The sequence below is a fragment of the Hemicordylus capensis genome, chromosome 1 (genome assembly GCF_027244095.1).
Source record: "Hemicordylus capensis ecotype Gifberg chromosome 1, rHemCap1.1.pri, whole genome shotgun sequence".
Lineage (NCBI taxonomy): Eukaryota > Metazoa > Chordata > Lepidosauria > Squamata > Cordylidae > Hemicordylus > Hemicordylus capensis.
Window position 1 is genome coordinate 349,866,674 of NC_069657.1, and position 17,164 is coordinate 349,883,837.

General features: G+C 46.0%; 1 protein-coding gene across 2 annotated transcripts in view; it reads right to left on the reverse strand.

The window, feature by feature from the left end:
* SLC2A12 (solute carrier family 2 member 12) overlaps positions 1-13,191 on the reverse strand; it is a 62,129-nt gene extending 48,938 nt beyond the window's left edge. For both annotated transcript variants that reach the window (XM_053287914.1, XM_053287903.1), the window contains exon 1: positions 12,860-13,191. In XM_053287914.1, coding sequence (XP_053143889.1) covers positions 12,860-13,010 — 151 coding nt within the window. In that variant the 5' untranslated portion in view covers positions 13,011-13,191. The remainder of the gene's footprint in view (positions 1-12,859) is intronic.
* Positions 13,192-17,164: the final 3,973 nt, after the last annotated feature.

Below are 17,164 nucleotides of genomic sequence, written 5' to 3' on the forward strand. Positions count from 1 at the left end.
GTTGTTTTTATTCTCTTGTAAATCGCCCAGAGAACTTGCATTTTGGGCAGTATAGAAATATGTTAAATAAATAAATGAATCCTTATAATTAATCCTTGAAAACATGCCTGTGGGGATGCATCCCGGCACCCAGCGGATTGGCTGGGTGGCGGAGGGGCCAGATTGGCTGGGCGGTGGGAGCTCACGTGTGGCAGGAGGCCACTGAGCTGCTGCCGGGGGAAATGGTGGCGGCAGCGAAGAGGCGGTGGCAGCAGCCTGTGCGTCTGCTAGAGCAGCGGCCAGAGGGGGTGGAAAAACCGGCAGGAGGCAGGAGAAACCATGGGTGGCGAGGGGGGGGGGAGAGAAGTGGCCTGGGCGGGCGTCAGAAACGCCTGCTGGCAGAGTCAGGAAGAAGGAGCTGAAGTGGAGGAGAGTCGAACTAGGGGCACAGATGCTATGCTCCCGGTCAGCTAGTAATAAATAAAATGTGAAGCCATCATTTTAAGTTCACTTTCAGTTGAATGTGGAAAAGCAATGCCCCAGCAGCAATTCTGATCTAGCAACATCATTAATATATTCTGGTGAGTGGGATAGAATATCCAATATAAGGGTTACTGGATGAGTAAAATGTAGAAGACAAGAGGGGAAGAACATCATATTTGAGAAACACTGCTGAGCAAGTAAGAAACCCCTAATCTTGTGAGATGCCATTGACTTGTATATGTCACCTAAGTGAAACTCACACTTGTCAGAAAATGCCTTCCCCTCCAAACAACCTGAGAGCTGATGCAGAACTGAAGACACTGTGTCCTGCAATGCTATGCTAATGAGAATTAATGAAGTAATAACTGGATATCAGTGGAAAGATCAGGAAGTGGTTTCAAGGACGTTTATTTTGTGACAAAATGTCCAACAATTAATTGACTATTTCTGTTGCAGGCCTAGCAGTGAATCTTGTTTAAAAATGAAATGAAATGAAATGAAATGAAATAAAGGGGTTTGTAGGTGTTTCAGTGTCTCTGCAAAATCTAGAATCACCTTGGTAGTGCTTCAGTGAACAAATTCTGCTAAAATAATCCCTCAATCCTCATACTTGTTTGATCAGCAAATGAAGGCTTATTTATGTACCTACTGTGAATTTTAATCACTTCTCTCCTTGGACCTTGGAGCATGAGGCAGGGGGTTCATCTGTGAGAGAGATAGCTTAGGAACATTTTCTGTTTATGTTCCCGTTTATCATCCCCTTAGAATAGGATTGTTCTTTCCCTTATTGTAATCAAGGCTGGATTCAGTGCTGTCCAGTCAACAAACATATTTAAGAATGTTTGCTGGAATATAAGTCTACATGCTGAAAATGTGTATTCACAGCTTTGGAAAAATAGGCCATGCATAGTCACAGTGTAGCAAGTATTTAGCTTCTGTAATGTGGAATGGACAAATGTAATCAGGAATGGACTGTGCAGACAAAGATATGCAAGGGATGTGTATTCCCTCCAGTGAATTTATTTTTATATACACTTGTTTGTTTAATTAATTAATTACTTAATTAATTAATATGTAACAACTTAAAATGGGTCACCCCAAAAGCTTTATTCTTTGGGTTGATTACTTGGAGCCATTGACGTAAAAAGAGGGATTTGAGAGTCTGAGGAAACTGTGTAACTCTGTTAGCTTTGTAATCTGTTAGCACAATCTAGCCAAAGTTAAGCACTCTGTATTCCTATTGATTTCTACGGCACAGTTGAGCACATGCTTAAACCTTCCCCACTGAAATCAACAGGTCTTCAAATTACGTAACTTTGGGTGGAGCATGTCCTAGTCTAGTCAAAGTAATTTAATGAGAGCTGGAAGCCTTCATTACAGGAATTAAGAATCCTGGGATCTGCCACAGGCAAAAATAATTCCCTTGAAGGGTCAGCCCAAAGCTCCATTGTCCACTCTGCCACATGCCCCAGGGAGGTCACAATTAGGGCAAGAGGAGGGCAGCCATCTCTGTGTTTTTATTCTCAGCATGAGATGATCAGAGGTAAATCCCCAGGCATGGAGATTCAATTATCATTATCATGGCTAGTAACCATTGACAACCTGTCTTCCAGAGATTTGCATCATCCTTTGAGAAGCTATCTGTGCCAATAGCCATTTCCATACCTTGCGACAATAAATTCCTTAGGTTACATCAGGGTTGCACAACTCAAATGCCCTGGTGGGCCGGAACCATCCACAACTTGGCGTGCAGGGGCCGAGGTCAAGTTTTAGCACATTATTACATTAAAATTAAAAATGTTATTAGTTACTTGTGGATCTATTCCCCCTGTCAATGGACCCATAGTTTCAACCAAGGATAGTGGCCAGAAAATAGGTCCTGTCCCTGCTCTATGAGTGGGGCCCCTAGAGTGAATGCTAGCTCCAAACAAATGCCAAATCCTCTCCTCTCCCTAAATTGTTTTTTGCTTTCAGGCTGCAATGCTAGGCATGCTTACAGGGGAGTAACATGGGAATTACATGGCACACCAAATGAAGCATATTTCTGAGAAAGCATGCACAGGATGGTGCTATAAAGCAGTTTCCAGCTCTTGTATTACTGCAGGGTACCTGGGGGCCAGTAAAATAGTCACTGCGGTCACTTATGTTGTGCAGGCCTGGGTTACATCTATACCGTTACCCTAAACATGCATATTGGATGGGATTGTGCTCACTGGTTCTGCCCCTACCTCTAAGGCATTTGGTGTAATGTTTGAAAGAACCTTTATGTGTACAAGCTTTACATGTATGGAGCCATAGCTCACTGGTGCAGAATCTGCTTTGCATGCAGAAGGTCCTGGGTTTAATCCCTGGCATCTTCAGTAGGGTTGAGAAAATTTCCTGTCTGAAGCCCTAGAGAACCACTGCTAGTCAGAGCAAACAACAGTACTAAGCTAGATGGAGCAATGGTCTGACTAAGGCAACTTCCTATGTTCTGTGTTGTTACTGTTGTTGTTATTATTAGGATGGAATGTAGCTCAGTAGTGGAGCATCTTTTTTGCATGCAGAAGGCCCAAGGTTCAATCACTGGCATCTGCAGGTAGGGCTGGGAGAGACTCCTGCCTGGAGCCTTGAAGAGCCATTGCAAGGCAGTGTAGGCAGTGCTGAGTTAGATGGACCAATGGTCTGATTTGGTAAAAGGGAACTTCCTATACTCAATATATATGATTGGGGACACTGCAATGTCCTTGAGGGCTGTGTGACCCTGGACTCTTCAATGGTCCCTGGTCACATGAACAGAATGAATGGGCCTCTCTCAAACCTGACACCAAACCTGTGCATAGATAGGGTGGGCCTGGAAAGCATGGGCAGGTGCAGTCTTGCTTTTGTCCTCTCTATGTACATTCAGAGTAACATCTAAACAAGACCTATGCATTATATGAAGAAATGGTTCCTGTTCTTTATTTATTATTATTTATTACATTATGCACAAACACCGTTCATGCCAATGATTTTCAATAAGTCATTTTATTTATAATTTTATAAATATTATCATGTCCCTTCTTAGTTGGTTCTGGTTTCTAAACCACATAATCCCAGTTTCTAAAGCCCTTTTTGTAGTGTGTCGTCCCCCCTGCCGCCCCCTGCCCCATATCCTATGTATGGCTTCCTACTAGAAACAATAGTTGCCCTGTTAATGCAGTTTGTCCCTCAAAGTAAAAACAGATGAAGGTCAGATGAAGGTCTACGTCACCGCCTAGAGATTTCTATATTAGGTGGTATATAAATGGATTAGATGGCCTTCAGAATCCTCACATAAAATATCTGAAAGTATTTTCAGATAAGGAGGCTGTTCACGTGGGCATGAAAAACCAGGCTAAGGGAGCCCAGCCTGGTTTTACACACATGTGTGAATCACCAGGATCGGGCCCGATCCTGGCAGCAACATGGCGGCAAACCCACCTGTGAAGCCTCTCCCTAAATGGAGGGGAGCAAGTACTCCCTTAACCCCGTTTTTTTATTGCATTGCAGCCATGGCTGCTTGCAGCCGTAGCTGCCATACTGTGGGGATCCTGGGGAGGTGGAGCCCCATGATGCACCACACACTTGCACAGTGCATCATTGTATTTCCGGGGAGCCGGGACAACACATCCTGGCTCTCAACCCTCCCTCCTGCCACAGCACGCAGGGCATCATCTTGGTTTGCGGGGACCATGCCCAGCAACGCTTCATTGATCGTCTGCAGGGAAAGTAGGTTTGATCCGCCTTCCTCACAGCCTGCCCTTTAGCCCTTCTCACTAATCATGAGAAATGGCTCATAGTGAGGTCATTCACACAATCAAAAACTGTGTTGTACCCGGGTTTGGGAGCTGTGTATGCTCTCAGTTCTTGGCTGTGTAGAGGAAAACCTGGGTAGAAGTGATTGTGTAGAAGCAAGGTAGGAGGGATAGTTTCCTCCTACCCTGCTTCCACACAATCACTTCTACCCAGGTTTTCCTCTAACCTTGCTTCCACACAACCAAAAATCGAGATAGTCATACCCGGGTGTAACACAGTTTTTGATGGTGTGAGTGATATCTGTGTGTGATTATTCTGAAGGCCATCTAGTCTGACCTATGGATATTTAAACCAGTTACAACCCATTCCACATAGTTCCTGATTTATGGCCAATCTTCGTCTAGGTTCACCGAGTACCCCCTACAATATAATAGAATAATATAGTGTATAAGCAGACAGCAAAAAGGAATGAGATATATCAGGCAAGACAAGGAATCCACTAGCCCTCAAAGTCATAAGTTTGGGATTCCATGGGAAGAAAGGCTCAGCAGTGGAGAAATGATGGGCAGGGAAAGGTTTCGCTACTCCTCACCCCCACTTCTTTGAGCCATTGTCCTCCAGAAGACTGCCATCATCACCAGATGATAATATTTTATTTTAAAAGAGCTGCCAATGCAAATGTTTCTGTGAGTACCCTCTGATCTGATCAGGGGCGTAGCAAGGTTGTAGTGGACCCAGAGACAAGATTTTAAAATGGGGGGCCCCCTCACTGAAGCTCAGCTCATGAAGTACAGAAATCTTAAATGAGGCTGAATATATATATCTCCTATGTGCCACAACAGAACATCATCCTAAATTATTTTTCAAAAGGTTTTGTCAATTGTGGACGATGCAAGTCATTTAAGGGTACTAGAGAAAGACATGCTGTTCTGCTGGCTCCAGGTCTTAACACTCACATCAGTTTCGGAGGATGAATACAACTGAAGGAAGCCCAGGCAGGTGTGCGGCTGGAGGAGTCAGTCATGTGACTTGCCTCTGGGGGCCCCCCCAAGGCAGTTGGCCCCCAGGCAACTGTCTTCCCTTGCCCTATTATAGTTACACCCCTGAATCTGATCCTTAGGGCTGGTTCACCATATGATAGAAGTAATAGCCCTCACTCGCTCTTATGTGTATCCACATTCTTGTGGGACAATGTTACCATGAACCAGGTACTACTATCATAGCTGATATACAGTGATTTCTACCATCCCCCACCACCACTAATATTATAAAATTTGTGCACCACCTAGTTCACACTGATATTTACCTTATATAATTGTCATTATACATGGATCACAGGAAGGTTCTGTAGCTGCTCATGTAATGGTGAAAATGGCAGTATGAATTAGCTGTTTGTACATTTTTGCTATATTCTTCTATTCCATTTTTAAAAATGTAAATGTGTACATAAAATGAAAAATGGTCTACAAATACTCTCAACAAGCAAAAAGGAAAATAAATGAACTATAAAGCTGGTTCCAAGGTTCACCTTTTTGGTCAAAGTTCAGCCCTCTCACACAACATTCCTGTGACAAAAATGAAACATGGGAAGGATTTATACTCATGTCTACTTGTAAGACCTGACACAGGTATGCTAAGAATCTGGGAGCAGTTTGATATGTCTGTGTCTGTCATAATCCTAACACAACATGAATACAACTCCTTCCAATATTATTATTGACTAAGTGACTTTTGCTGTGGAAGCAACTCTCAGAATATCCACCACAATCAAACCACTCTATTTTTTTTTAATCTTCTTGTTTTGCTAGATAAATAATCCTCCTGAAGCCATTTTAACAGTTAATTGTTTCCTTTCCTTTTTTTTTTTTTTTTTGCTTGTGATGGTGATTGGTGTCTCATGAATCTGCAAGCAACTTATATAAACTTACACCTGGTATGCACCACTTCAAGTGTAAAGAGATTATGGTGGTGTGTGTTTATAATAAAGACATCCAGCACTTAAATGACTACTTCAGACTTTACAACTTAATGATGTAGGAATATTTTTGCATTTCCACTATGAGTGAAAATGTCATGTGAGTTGAGTAGATTTCTGGAGTGCTCATGGAATTTCTACTTATCTTGTGTTATGATCCAGTACTCATGTCTGTCAGTACTCAAGCCTTGTGCCAGCCTACATTCCTACGGACATTGGTTTAGATTCTGCACAATGCCTCACCAATCCAAGCATGGGGTAAGCATGCTGGTTCTGTGCAACCCAGTCTTTGCTGCTAACAAAGGCAGAGAGGCTTCATTGCTACTAAGGATTGTGTACTTGCTGTAGTAATGAGTATCCTGTCATTCCCAATGGGAGAAGTGTTGCTACAGCAATGACCCAATCCTTAGTAGCCACAGAGTCTCTCTGCCTTCACTAGCAGTGAAGACAGGCTGTTGGGCTTCATGGAACCAGCGTGTTCCACTCTTGAACTGGCAGGACTCATTGCAGAATGCAAGCCACTTATTTTATTTATATATTCTGCTTCCCAACTGGTCAGTTTTCAGAGCAACTTACAACGCAAATAACACAAATCAAAATGATGCAAAAAGGAGGGGTGGGGATCCTCCTAAATCCTTCTCCATAAGAGAAGAGTCTGAAGAAACAGAAAGGTTTATATCTGCTGCTGAAAGGGGAACCAACTCAGCACCAGGCACCACTCAATACTATACTGTACTGGTAATGGTAAGAGAACTGTGCTGATGGTATTTTCTCCTAACTGGCCACATGTACACTGTCAGAGCCTCATACAAATGAACTTTAAAGATTAAAAAAAGAAACTAGGGCTGGATTTTTTTTAAAAGCACATTTAATAGGTTTGGGCAAGTCCAGTTTTCCCCCCCTTTCAGAGACAGACTCGAATGCAGTATCACAAGCTGTTTTGGCAAGTCTTCTCAATCTCCAAAACAATTTGTTTAGTTACAGGGTGGGGGGAGCTGCTAATTGAGAAGCAGAACATCAAAGCCCCCTTTGAGTGTGCAGAATTAATTGATAGTTCTTTAGGCGACAGGATGTGGAAATGGCCACTAGCTTGGATGACTTTAAAAGGGGCTTAGGCAAAGTCATGGAGGACAGGTCTACCAATGGCAACTAGTCTGGTGGCTATAGGTCACCTCCAGCCTCAGAGAAAATATGCCACTAAATACCAGTTGCAGGGGAGCAATGGAAGGATAGGGGGCAAGCCCTCACCTTCTGCCTGTGGGCTTTTTGGAGGCATCTGCTGATCCATTGTGTGAAACAGGATGCTAGACTAGATAGGCTTTGAGCCAGATCCAGCAGGGCTGTTCTTATGTTGTTAAATGTATGTGCCACTGCAACTGGTATTCCACAAGTTGATTATGCGTTGTGTGAAAAAGTACTTCCGTTTGTTGGTCCTAAATTTCCTGGCAATCAATTTCATGGGATGAGCCCTGGTTCTAGTGTTATGTGAGAGGGAGAAACATTTCTCTCTAGCTACTTTCTCCACACCATACATGATTTTATAGACCTCTATCATGTCTCCCCAGTTGTCTTTTTTCTAAACTAAAAAGCCCCAGGTGTTGTAGCCTTGCCTCATAAGGAAGGTGGTGTAGGCCTCCGATCATCTTGGGTGCCCTCTTCTGTACCTTTTCCAGTTCTACAATGTCCTTCTTTAAATGTGGTGACCAGAATTGTACGCAGTACTCCAAGTGTGGCCTCACCATAAACTCTTGGTAGCTGGTCACTTATAGTATATTTTCCTACCAAGAGTGCAAGGAGAATCTTACACAGACATTCAAGGAAACATATCACCATTTGACTCACAGCTCACATACAGATGTGATTGGCTTACCAAGTAGTTACAATATGCACAATTTGCTAACTTGCTATTTGTTGCAAGTAAATCTGGGAAGCTGTAAAATACTGTGTCCAGGACAAAATGTATCTAGGAAAGAGCGTAGCAACAGTAGCCCATGCATTTCAAAAGTAAATAAACTGCCAAATGACAGTAAACATATTTAAAGTGTGATTTTAAACAAACAAAAAACCCAAAACCCACCATGATCTCATCTGATCTTAATTTTTACCCATTTATTTTAAGCTTGTGTATTCAAACCTCTATAACAGAGGTTTTCAATGGGTTTTTCCTCATGAAAATCAACAAATGTCTGTGATTTTACTGCTACTCAGGTTGCCACTAACTTCTCAAACTGAACTTCAAATAGTGAAAAGTTGACACAAGTTATTGAAAATAGATTCTGTTTCATCTGCAAAGATTATCTAGACTATACTGTACTGTTTTGATTGGTTACCATAACGAGGATTTCTCTTTGAGAATATGATCCTGAATCAGCTTTTACCACCTTATATCCTAAAGGCATTTTCCATAGCATGCCAACAAGCCAAACATATTTTTTGTTCCTTATTAATTTCCTACTTCCCTTTGGCAACAAGTATCTTGCTGATTCCTTCAATTAATTCTTACAACATATAATGAAATTTGTATGCAGAAACCTGTGTCACAATAATACAGAAGCTTCACTGGCTCCATTTCTTTCGGGGCAAAATTCAAAGTGCTGCTTTTGACCTTCAATGCCCTTCCTAGCTTGGGCCATGAGCACCTGAAGGAGCATCTACTCCCATAAAGACTGGGTGTCCCCAGTCTCTGAGGTGCAGTTGGTAGCAACCAGAGAAAAGGCTTTTTCATCGGGGGGGGGGGGTCTGACCTTGCTGAAGCTAAGGAGGTCTTGGTGTGGTCAGTGCCTGGATGGAAGAGCCATGGATGACACCTTTGGGCATGGTGCCCTAGCTCAGTAGAAGAACATTTGGTTTGCATGCAGAAGGCCCCAGGTTCAATCCTTCACATCTCCAGATAGGCATGGGAAAGACTTCTGACTGAAACCTTGGAGAAACAGCTGCTGGTCAGTGCAGACAATATACTGAACTAGATGGACCAATGGTCTGACTTGGCATAAGGCAGCATCTATGTCCCTATGTTCTGTTCCCCTCATTCTTACCACCCCACCTCACCTCCCCACCCACCCCCAGCAGCAGCCTAGGAAGAGCCGCTCCGTTCTCCTCCCTGGCAACAGAACAGAAGAGGAATTGTGGACACCACTCCTCTCCTCTCCTCTCCTCCACACTTCCTCCTTACTGACAAAGCAGAAGAGGAGATGTGGAGAAAAGGAGAGGAGAGTGATAGGCAAAAATATCTTGAGAGACACTCTAGCCTACCACTCTCCTCTCCTTCAGACATCATTTCCTGTTACATTGCCAAAAAGAAGAATGGAGTGGCTTCTCTCACACTGCCACTGAACCAAGTAGCAGTAGGTGAAGAGGCAGATAATGTGGCAGTGGCAGTGGCAGTGGCAGTGGCAGTGGCAGTGGCAGTGGCAGAGGAAGGCAGCAGAGATAAGATAAGGCAGCTGTGGAAGTGACCTTGGCAGCATGCAAGAGGCCTGGGCATATTTGATGTCTCAGACACCCAGCCATCTTAGGCTGGCCCTGGAGGCAGCATTTTGTACAGCAATTGCCCAAATGTTTGCCACACCAAAAGTGCACCCCAAATTTTTTACCTGATTGGGGCAAGCCCTTCAGCCACCCCTTCATCAGACTAGCCATGGACTGCAGAGGCAGAATATATGCTGAATTCTGCAGGCTTTTCTCCCAAATGACACACAAAGGGTGCAGAGGAGGAAGGGAGACTGTTGAAAGATCACTGCTCCCTCCTTGAACCCCAAGACACTTGAGCTGCTCTCTCAAGACCAGGTCTGCACAATGTTTGACCCACCAAACTGAACATAGCCCACTGCCAGCTGTTTGACAGCTCCCCTCACACACACCTTTTCCAATCTCAGGCAGGCAGCAAGAGCAGGAGGTTTATCAAGCCCCTGAGGGGTACTACACATGGCCAATGGGCTGCATTTGGCTTCATGGTCAGAGGTTGCGCATTTTATTTTACATTTCTTTTTAAAAATTACATTTTATATCCACTCTTCCTCCAAGGAGCCCAGAGCGGTGTACTACATACTTAAGTTTCTCTTTCACAACAGCCTTGTGAAGTAGGCTAGGCTGAGAGAGAAGTGACTGGCCCAGAGTCACCCAGCAGGTATCATGGCTGAATGGGGATTTGAACTTGGGTCTCCCCGGTCCTAGTCCAGCACTCTAACCACTACACCACGCTGGCTCTCACTGATTAATCACATCTGATTAAAACAGCACTGCCTGCAGATGCAGTGAAATGACAGCTCCTCCTGTATGCTGCCCTCTCCCCACAGCCACCCTACACCTTTCTTCACTCCATAGCCACCTTGCACCTGCATAAATATTTGTACTTTGGATCTGGCCATCTACTGATGCACAACACCTATACCATTGAGCCTTATTGTTTTTTAAATGGTAGTCATTTTGGCAAAAAACCCCCCCCAAAAAAACACCCTTCAATGTCAGTGCAATTTTCCACTGTGCTGAACTCCACACAGAACTGTTCTTTTCTTAATACTGGGAGGGCCTTTTAAGAAAGGTGGAGCCCTCTCTTAAGAGTTCTAGGAGGAAAACACTGGGAGAAGTAACACTTCCCAGCACTCTGTGCATGCCTTCCATGACAGCGCAGGGGCTCAAGAGGGCTCAATTTCCCTTAAAGAAGTCCCCCAACAGTGGGCAGAATGCAGCACTGCACAGTGAGAATCTTCATATCTGCATGATGCTGGGGGGGCTGTGCAGAGAATTGCACTTTGGTTGAAGCTTCACACAGGAATAATAAATGACTAGCCAACTCGCACAGAGCATCTGTGCGCTATTTGGGGCCAACTGCTCCCTCCTCACTCCTGCCCTATTTCCCCTCCCCCTCCCCCTGCCCCACTCTCTTGCCCCCTCCCTCCTGCCCCTCCCCCTCCCTCCTGCCCCACTCTCTCTTTCCCATTCACCCTCTTTCCAGTCTCTCTGGTGCTTCCCCTCCACTTTCTTGTCTTGCTGGCCGGCCGGCTACCACCTCCCGCCTCCCGCCCCTGGTAGCCAAGCAAGGCTTTGCTGCTGCTGCCGCCTCCCCCTTACCTGGGACGGCCTGGCCTGCCATCCCATCACCGCTTCCCACCCCTGGCAGCCAGGCCGGGCTTTGCCACCGCCGCCACCTCCTCCCCCTTACCCGGGTTGTCCCGCCACCACCTCCCAGCGGCCAGCCGAGGCTGCCTCCTCAGGCCATTTTGCGGCCTGCCACCACCATCCTCAACCATTTTTTTGCCCTGAACTCTAGCCCAATGCCAGGAACTCTTGCGAGAGTTCTGCTGCCAAATTCTGGGCACGCATGCCGGCTAAGAGAATTAAACATATAGATTAGTCAGGGAGCCACACTTAGGGTTTATGGGGGCCACCACTATCCCCCACATCTTACAATGAAGAACACTGACTTATAGAGATATGAGGACCCCAGCATCTGTGTTGATGTGCTGAGAAGGGAGATGATGCACTGAGAAGGGAGTTGATGTACGCAACCCTTCTCTACCCTGATGTGCCTACACAGCCATATTTTAGGTCAATGTGTTGAGGCTGTTTTGACACAGAATTTATCCCAAGTGTGTCAAATCTACATTGACACATAATTTTGGCTTAAAAGGGCTTTCTTTGATTTCTATTTTCATTAACCATATTCTTATGTGCATATGTCAACTGATCTTGGGGTACTTTTACATTAAAAAGTAGACTGAGACAGTTGCACAGTATGTATGCCAAACACACTGTGCATGCGTCTCAATCTACTTTTTCATGTGAAAAAACCCAGAGATCAGTAGACTTCAGTCAAACCTTTCCTGAAGCAGCATCAGCACATTCTGGAAGATATAACCCCCTGTAGCTATTGTGTGTTACTTTTGGACCTCGGTGAAAGACTAAGAATGTATGCCATCTGGGATAAACAAAGTGAAAGTCCAATGACATTGAGAGTGTTTTTATTTTTTCTAGAAATAATTGTATCAGCCTTGCTGTGATTAGATACCACAGCCAAAATCACCAGTGACTCATGAAAGAGAAGCAAATTCTAATAAGGTCTAGATACTTCAATGAGAGTGACAGATTTTGTTTTACAATGAAGTGCTGATAGCACAATAGCCTTTCTAGGCAACATTAGGTCTTGTGATCTTTCTATTTGCAAAATTAGGCTTTACAAATTTCTTTTTTTAAAAAAACAACCACAACCACAAGCAACAATATCACAGTTACAGCTTTGAGCCTAAAGTATTTCAAAGGCCATCATTCAAGTGTGCGAGTTTGTGCGATGTGGTGGAGAGAGAAAATCTTCAGTTAGCCAGGAGGTTCACTGACTGGCCTTGGGTCAACCGGTCAATTCTCTCTCAATTTAACCCAGCCACTTCACAAGGTTGTTGTGAGGCTACAATGGTACAGTCAGAACCCCTCAGTAGGGAAGGTGAAAAATACAAACCAGACAAATACACTAACGCTATTATTCCGAATGGCTCTTGCTTGCACATTGCAAGGCTGACTGACAGGGTTAATTTCGGTGCCTTGGCCATTTGCTGGTTTGCTTCTTTCTTCCCTGTGGCCATTACATTTCTTGACGCTGGAGCATTAGTCTCACATCTCTGCACTGATTGTCCTGCAGGCACCATTGCCATTCAGGCTACGTTGCTTATTTACCTGTTTGAGCCGGAAGCTTGTTCGGGCCGCCGCCGCCGCAGCCGCTACTGCTGCTGCTGCTGTTGTAATTCTGGCAGTCCCCTCCTCTGATTTTCCGGCGCTGCTGACTGAGGTCCTCCTCCTCCTCCTCCGTGTTCTGCACAGGTACCATGGCTGTAGGAAAACAGTACCCGGACTGCTGCGCCTCGGTGCTGAAAGCCTTCACAGGGCGAACGCCCGGCTCTTGCTGTCAAAACAGGCGCCACTGACTGTGGTCCAGCTCATGGCCGCGTGTTACAGCAGGCGCTGGCTTAAACCTGAGAGAGTTACAAAGTGATCCGTGAAGAACTTTTCTTTCCGTTTCAGCAGCAGGCTTTGCCCCTTCCAGTGACACAGGCTGTTGCTATTCTGAGTGGGCCTATCACAAGCAAGAGGGAGGGCCTTAATTCAGAATCCGAACTATTGTTTTGGCGATTCAGCAAACGGCTGAAGAAGACATTATCGAGGGTTACGCAGAGCTCCACGGGCATCCTAGAGAGGTTCCCACACAGCTCTCTCCCTGCCCAAGGTTCCTTTTCTTCCTCTCCTTTTTTCTCTGTAAAAAGAAAAACAAGAGTTGGAGAGGTTACTGTTGCAGCAAAAGCTAGGGCCCTGAACAAGCACATAACAGATGGCATGGTTATGTTGCCATTACAAGCAATATATGCCACTTTTGGCATATAAAGTCCCCAGTGGGCTGGACTTTATTGTTTAATACTACCATCTGTGTACTACAGTAAAGAGAAAGCAGGACGCTCCAGTTCTGAGAGAAGAAAATGGGCATGTTCAGGCTGGGGAAAGGCAACAGATTTTAAGAGCTGGAAGTGGTTGGACAGAGGCATTGTTTTCCGTAATGTGCTTGTCCAGACACACTTCTTGGATCCCATTGTTATCTCCAGTCAAAAAGGTTATTCAGGAGGCTTAACAAACAAGTTGTGTTCCAAAAGTTCATTTGTAAGTCAGACGTTCATAACTCAGAACACATAAAGTTCCCCAAAAGTAAAGTAAAGTGTGCCACCAAGTTGGTGTCAACTCCTGGCGACCACAAAGCCATGATGTTGTCTTTGGTTGAATACAGGAGAGGTTTACCATTGTCTCCTCCCACGCAGTGTGAGATGATGCCTTTCAGCATCTTTCCAAAAGTGACTTATTTGCATGTGCAGCTTGGCGTCCATAAGTTGGGGACTTCCTTAATATAATATGTTATAGGAGCTTTGTTTGTAAGTATGGGTGTTTGTAACTCAGGAGTGCCTGTACTGATTTGTGAATAATACAAAGTCCCATAAAACGTGTTTTCCAGAGGTAAAAGTGCACTCCATAAGCAGCTTAGACCACAACACACACTAGCACAGGGTTCCCCAAACTTGGATCCCCAGATGTTGTTGGACTACAGCTTCCACTATCCTCAAGGTCATTATAGGTGGGGATGATGGGAATTGTAGTCCTACTACAACTGGAGACCCAAGGTTGGGATGGGAACCCCTGCATTAGCACAACAGAGGTGCCTTTCAGATGTAGATGCAGCCAGTTTGAGGGGCAATTTTTCATTATACATCCCCTCACTACTTGGGAGTGTATGTGAATAACTGCACTGGCGAGGCAGATTGCTTGGGACTTACCCCTACAATTGGCACATCTACCCTGTCCATATGTTTCTGTCATTCACATGCTGGCTGCATGGGATCACATCACAGAAAAGTGGTTCTCAGGTGGCTGTGTGAAAGGCACCAGGGCTGTGTGAATGGAAACAGAATACAGGGCAGAGCTATGCAATCTGCAGAAAGGTTTTATTCTCAAGGGCTGTGGGCACCAAGAGCCCCCATCCTGAGACACTTGCTTAGAGCCCTCCATTACTTTTATGTACAGCAGTGTGTGGTTGCCATTCACTCATCTAGTGAAAAGCAAGCTCCTGCAACAAAGGTCAACACTGTGGCAAAACCTTCCCACTGTCCCTGGATGTCTCAGTCCTCTGATACGACAGCCTGTTTGGGGGCTCCCAGAAGCACCCCTAAGTGTGATTTGGAACTACAGGCTTGTAGTTTCCATTTTGACTCACAGGTTCACCATTTGCCTACATGGGCTAACTCCCAAGAATAAGCCACTTAGCAGGTAGCATGGGAAGGTAACTCCAGGTCACGCCTAACCTGCGAGAAAGGGGGAACTGTTCCCCATGCTCCCTTTCTGTTCATGCACAAAAGATGTTGCTAAGTAGATACGAGTTAAGGAGGAGCTACTTCTCTAAAAGGGGTAGCCAAAACTCGTCTCAGTGTTGGCACAAAAGATTAGCCTTCTAAGCTAATCACCTTCACAGGAAGAACAGATAAGATTACAGAGGCTCATCTCTGTAGTATATATGTTAATGGTTAATGTTTCCTTTCTGTACCCTTGTTACCCCAAATAAACCTGAGTACATTTTGACTTCAACTCTCTATCATCAATTTCCATGTCCGAAGCTTTGCACCAATTTATTCTGTAATGAACTGCTTTATCTAGCTTCACGGATTCCCCACACAAGCCCCAAAGTTAGTCAGGACGGAGTGAATAGCCAACACTCCAGAGCTGTTCCATTAATACTGAATGGGATTTTGCAAGGAGCAGAGCACACAGCATGGGTGTAGCATCCATTGGACAAGGTGAATAGACATGTCTCCCAGAGGGACAGGGGACCTACAAGGCTCGGGGTGCACCCTGCCACTGCCGCTCTTTCTATGCCAGGTGCTGGTGCCCTGAAGCTTTGGGGCACACACACACACGATGGAAAGAAGCATGCTGGGGCTTCCTTCCTTTCTCCTCCCCCTGTCCACACTTCCTCGTCCTAGGAGGATGGCCAGGCAGACCGCCTCTCGATGCTGTTCCACCCCCGGCTACTACAGCCATGCTGGAGGAGGGGCTTCCTGGCCCCAATCCGCACCATCAAGCCAGTGCTGCTACTGGCCACCGTGGTGGCCACATCCCACTCTGCACCAACTCTGAGCCTCCCCCCCCCCCACAATAGCTCAGTGGCAGGCAGCTGTCCCCACGACGGCATTGGCTGCAAGAACGGGGCCAGCCCCAAGCAGCAAGCCAGTGAGAAATGGGGAGGGGAAGGCTTGGGTGCGTTATGTTGCCCCGCTGCACAACTTAAGGTGACTGACCCAAATTAAGGAGTTATTTCTCTAATGAGTAGCCAAAACTCATCTCCTTGTTGGCACAAAGGAGTAGCCTCCTAGCTAATCACCTTCACAGGAAGATCACATAAGATTGCAGCAGCCTCATCCCTCTAACATATGTGTTAATGGTTGGCATGAAGCACAGGAAAAGCGCTCATTTTCAAGATAAGCTCTGTGTCCACCAACTCAAGGTTTAGACATACAGGTTGTCTAAACCTTTTCACTTCATTGTTCTCTAGAGCACACCCACCTAGGATTGTACAGGACAAAATGTATTCTTTTGCCCACCATGGATGCCACCCTTCTCAGCAGAGAGGTGTGGTCAGAATTTGGCCCTAGGGCAGGATTCCGCCTATTTGTACCTCAAACTCCATCAAACAGTGCGTCTCTTCTCCAGATTCACCTGCTGTGCCTGGGCATCAGCTATACCCTCTGGTTGTGCCCAGTGGCTCAACTAAATGATCTGGGTGCCTGGACCGCCCCTGCCACAAAGCCCCCTGATGCCACTGTGATCCCCCCTGCTGCTGTGAGCCCCCCTCTCCGCCGCCACTACTGCCGCTGCCGCAAAACCAAACCACCAATCTTTGCAAGTATTCTAGCTGCAACGTGTGTGGTCAGGGGGTGGGGGTGAGCCTGAGCAGGTGTCTCCCCCCCATTGCAGTGGCAGTGGGCAGAGTGGGAGTGGCCACTGGGCTGTCCGTCTGCCTCAGTGATCATTTGAGTGGATGGTCAGCCCAGTGGCTGCTCTCGCTTCGCCGCCGCCACCACCACCATGGGGGGCGGTTCATCCCCCACCACCCGGCCACACACATCGTTACTAGAATACTTGCAAAGAATGGTGGTTTGGCCTTGCAGTGGCAGCAACAGGGGGGCTCGTGGTGGGGGAAGGGGCTTGCAGCGGTAGGAAGCCCCCCTGGGCCTTTGGAGGGCCCCCGGACCTTGTAGGCCATGGGCTAGGACCCCGTGATCTGGGGTTAAGAGTGCTTCTGGCTGTGCCTTAGCCCTCATGCCCATCCTGCTTTCAGCCTCCAGTTTGGCCCAGTCCCAAGGCCCAATTTGCGCAGCATGCTTGGCTGCATCAGGTAACTGGTCTCCTGGGATCAGACCACTTTTAGACTCTTCCTAGCTTCCTGGCTTG